The sequence below is a fragment of the Sinocyclocheilus rhinocerous genome, unplaced genomic scaffold, assembly GCF_001515625.1.
Source record: "Sinocyclocheilus rhinocerous isolate Xijiao unplaced genomic scaffold, SAMN03320098_v1.1 C35709040, whole genome shotgun sequence".
NCBI classification, from domain to species: Eukaryota; Metazoa; Chordata; class Actinopteri; order Cypriniformes; family Cyprinidae; genus Sinocyclocheilus; species Sinocyclocheilus rhinocerous.
The window spans coordinates 1-593 of record NW_015760787.1 but is presented as its reverse complement, the minus strand read 5'-3'; the positions used below and the strand labels follow the sequence as shown (position 1 = coordinate 593).

At 35.6% G+C, this 593-nt stretch overlaps 1 protein-coding gene across 1 annotated transcript; it reads left to right on the top strand.

Annotated features, from left to right (window-relative positions):
* Positions 1-8: 8 nt before the first annotated feature.
* On the top strand, positions 9-588 carry LOC107735052 (olfactory receptor 52K1-like; the record flags this gene model as incomplete). Its single annotated transcript, XM_016546868.1, has 1 exon — positions 9-588. A coding segment is annotated over one exon (580 nt), but the record flags the coding sequence as incomplete, so codon positions are not given.
* Positions 589-593: the final 5 nt, after the last annotated feature.

The following is a 593-nucleotide window of genomic DNA, read 5'->3' as shown; positions in this document are numbered from 1 at the left end:
TCAGTACTCGGGTGAGGGCTCCCTCTGCTGGCTTGGCATTACACTACACTCTAAGAGAATGGAGGCCTTTTGTATTTATCCCTTTCTTTCTGATGTTTTTATTAGCTATCACAGCTAATTGTATTGTAATATATTTAATCATATGTCAAAAGTCTCTGCATTCTCCTATGTATGTGTTAATAGCTGTTATGGCCATGTTAGACTTGATCATGCCTATATGTTTTGTACCTAACATGCTTCTAAGTTTTTTATTCAATTGGAGTGGGATTTCTCTAAATGGTTGTTTGATACAGATGTTTGGCATTCATTTTGTTGGAACATTTCAAATTGCACTGCTTTTTTGGATGGCACTGGATCGATACTTTGCAATATGCAGACCTCTTTACTATCATAAATACATGGAAATTCCTCACTTCCTAAAGTTTGTTTTTGCACCAGCAATAAGAAATGGACTCCTGATGGTCACAATGGTTTCTCTAGCTGGAAGACTATCATTTTGTTTAACAAATGTCATTGATCACTGTTTTTGTGAACACATGGCATTGGTTCAGTTAGCATGTGGAGATATATCTATTAATAATATTGTAGGACTT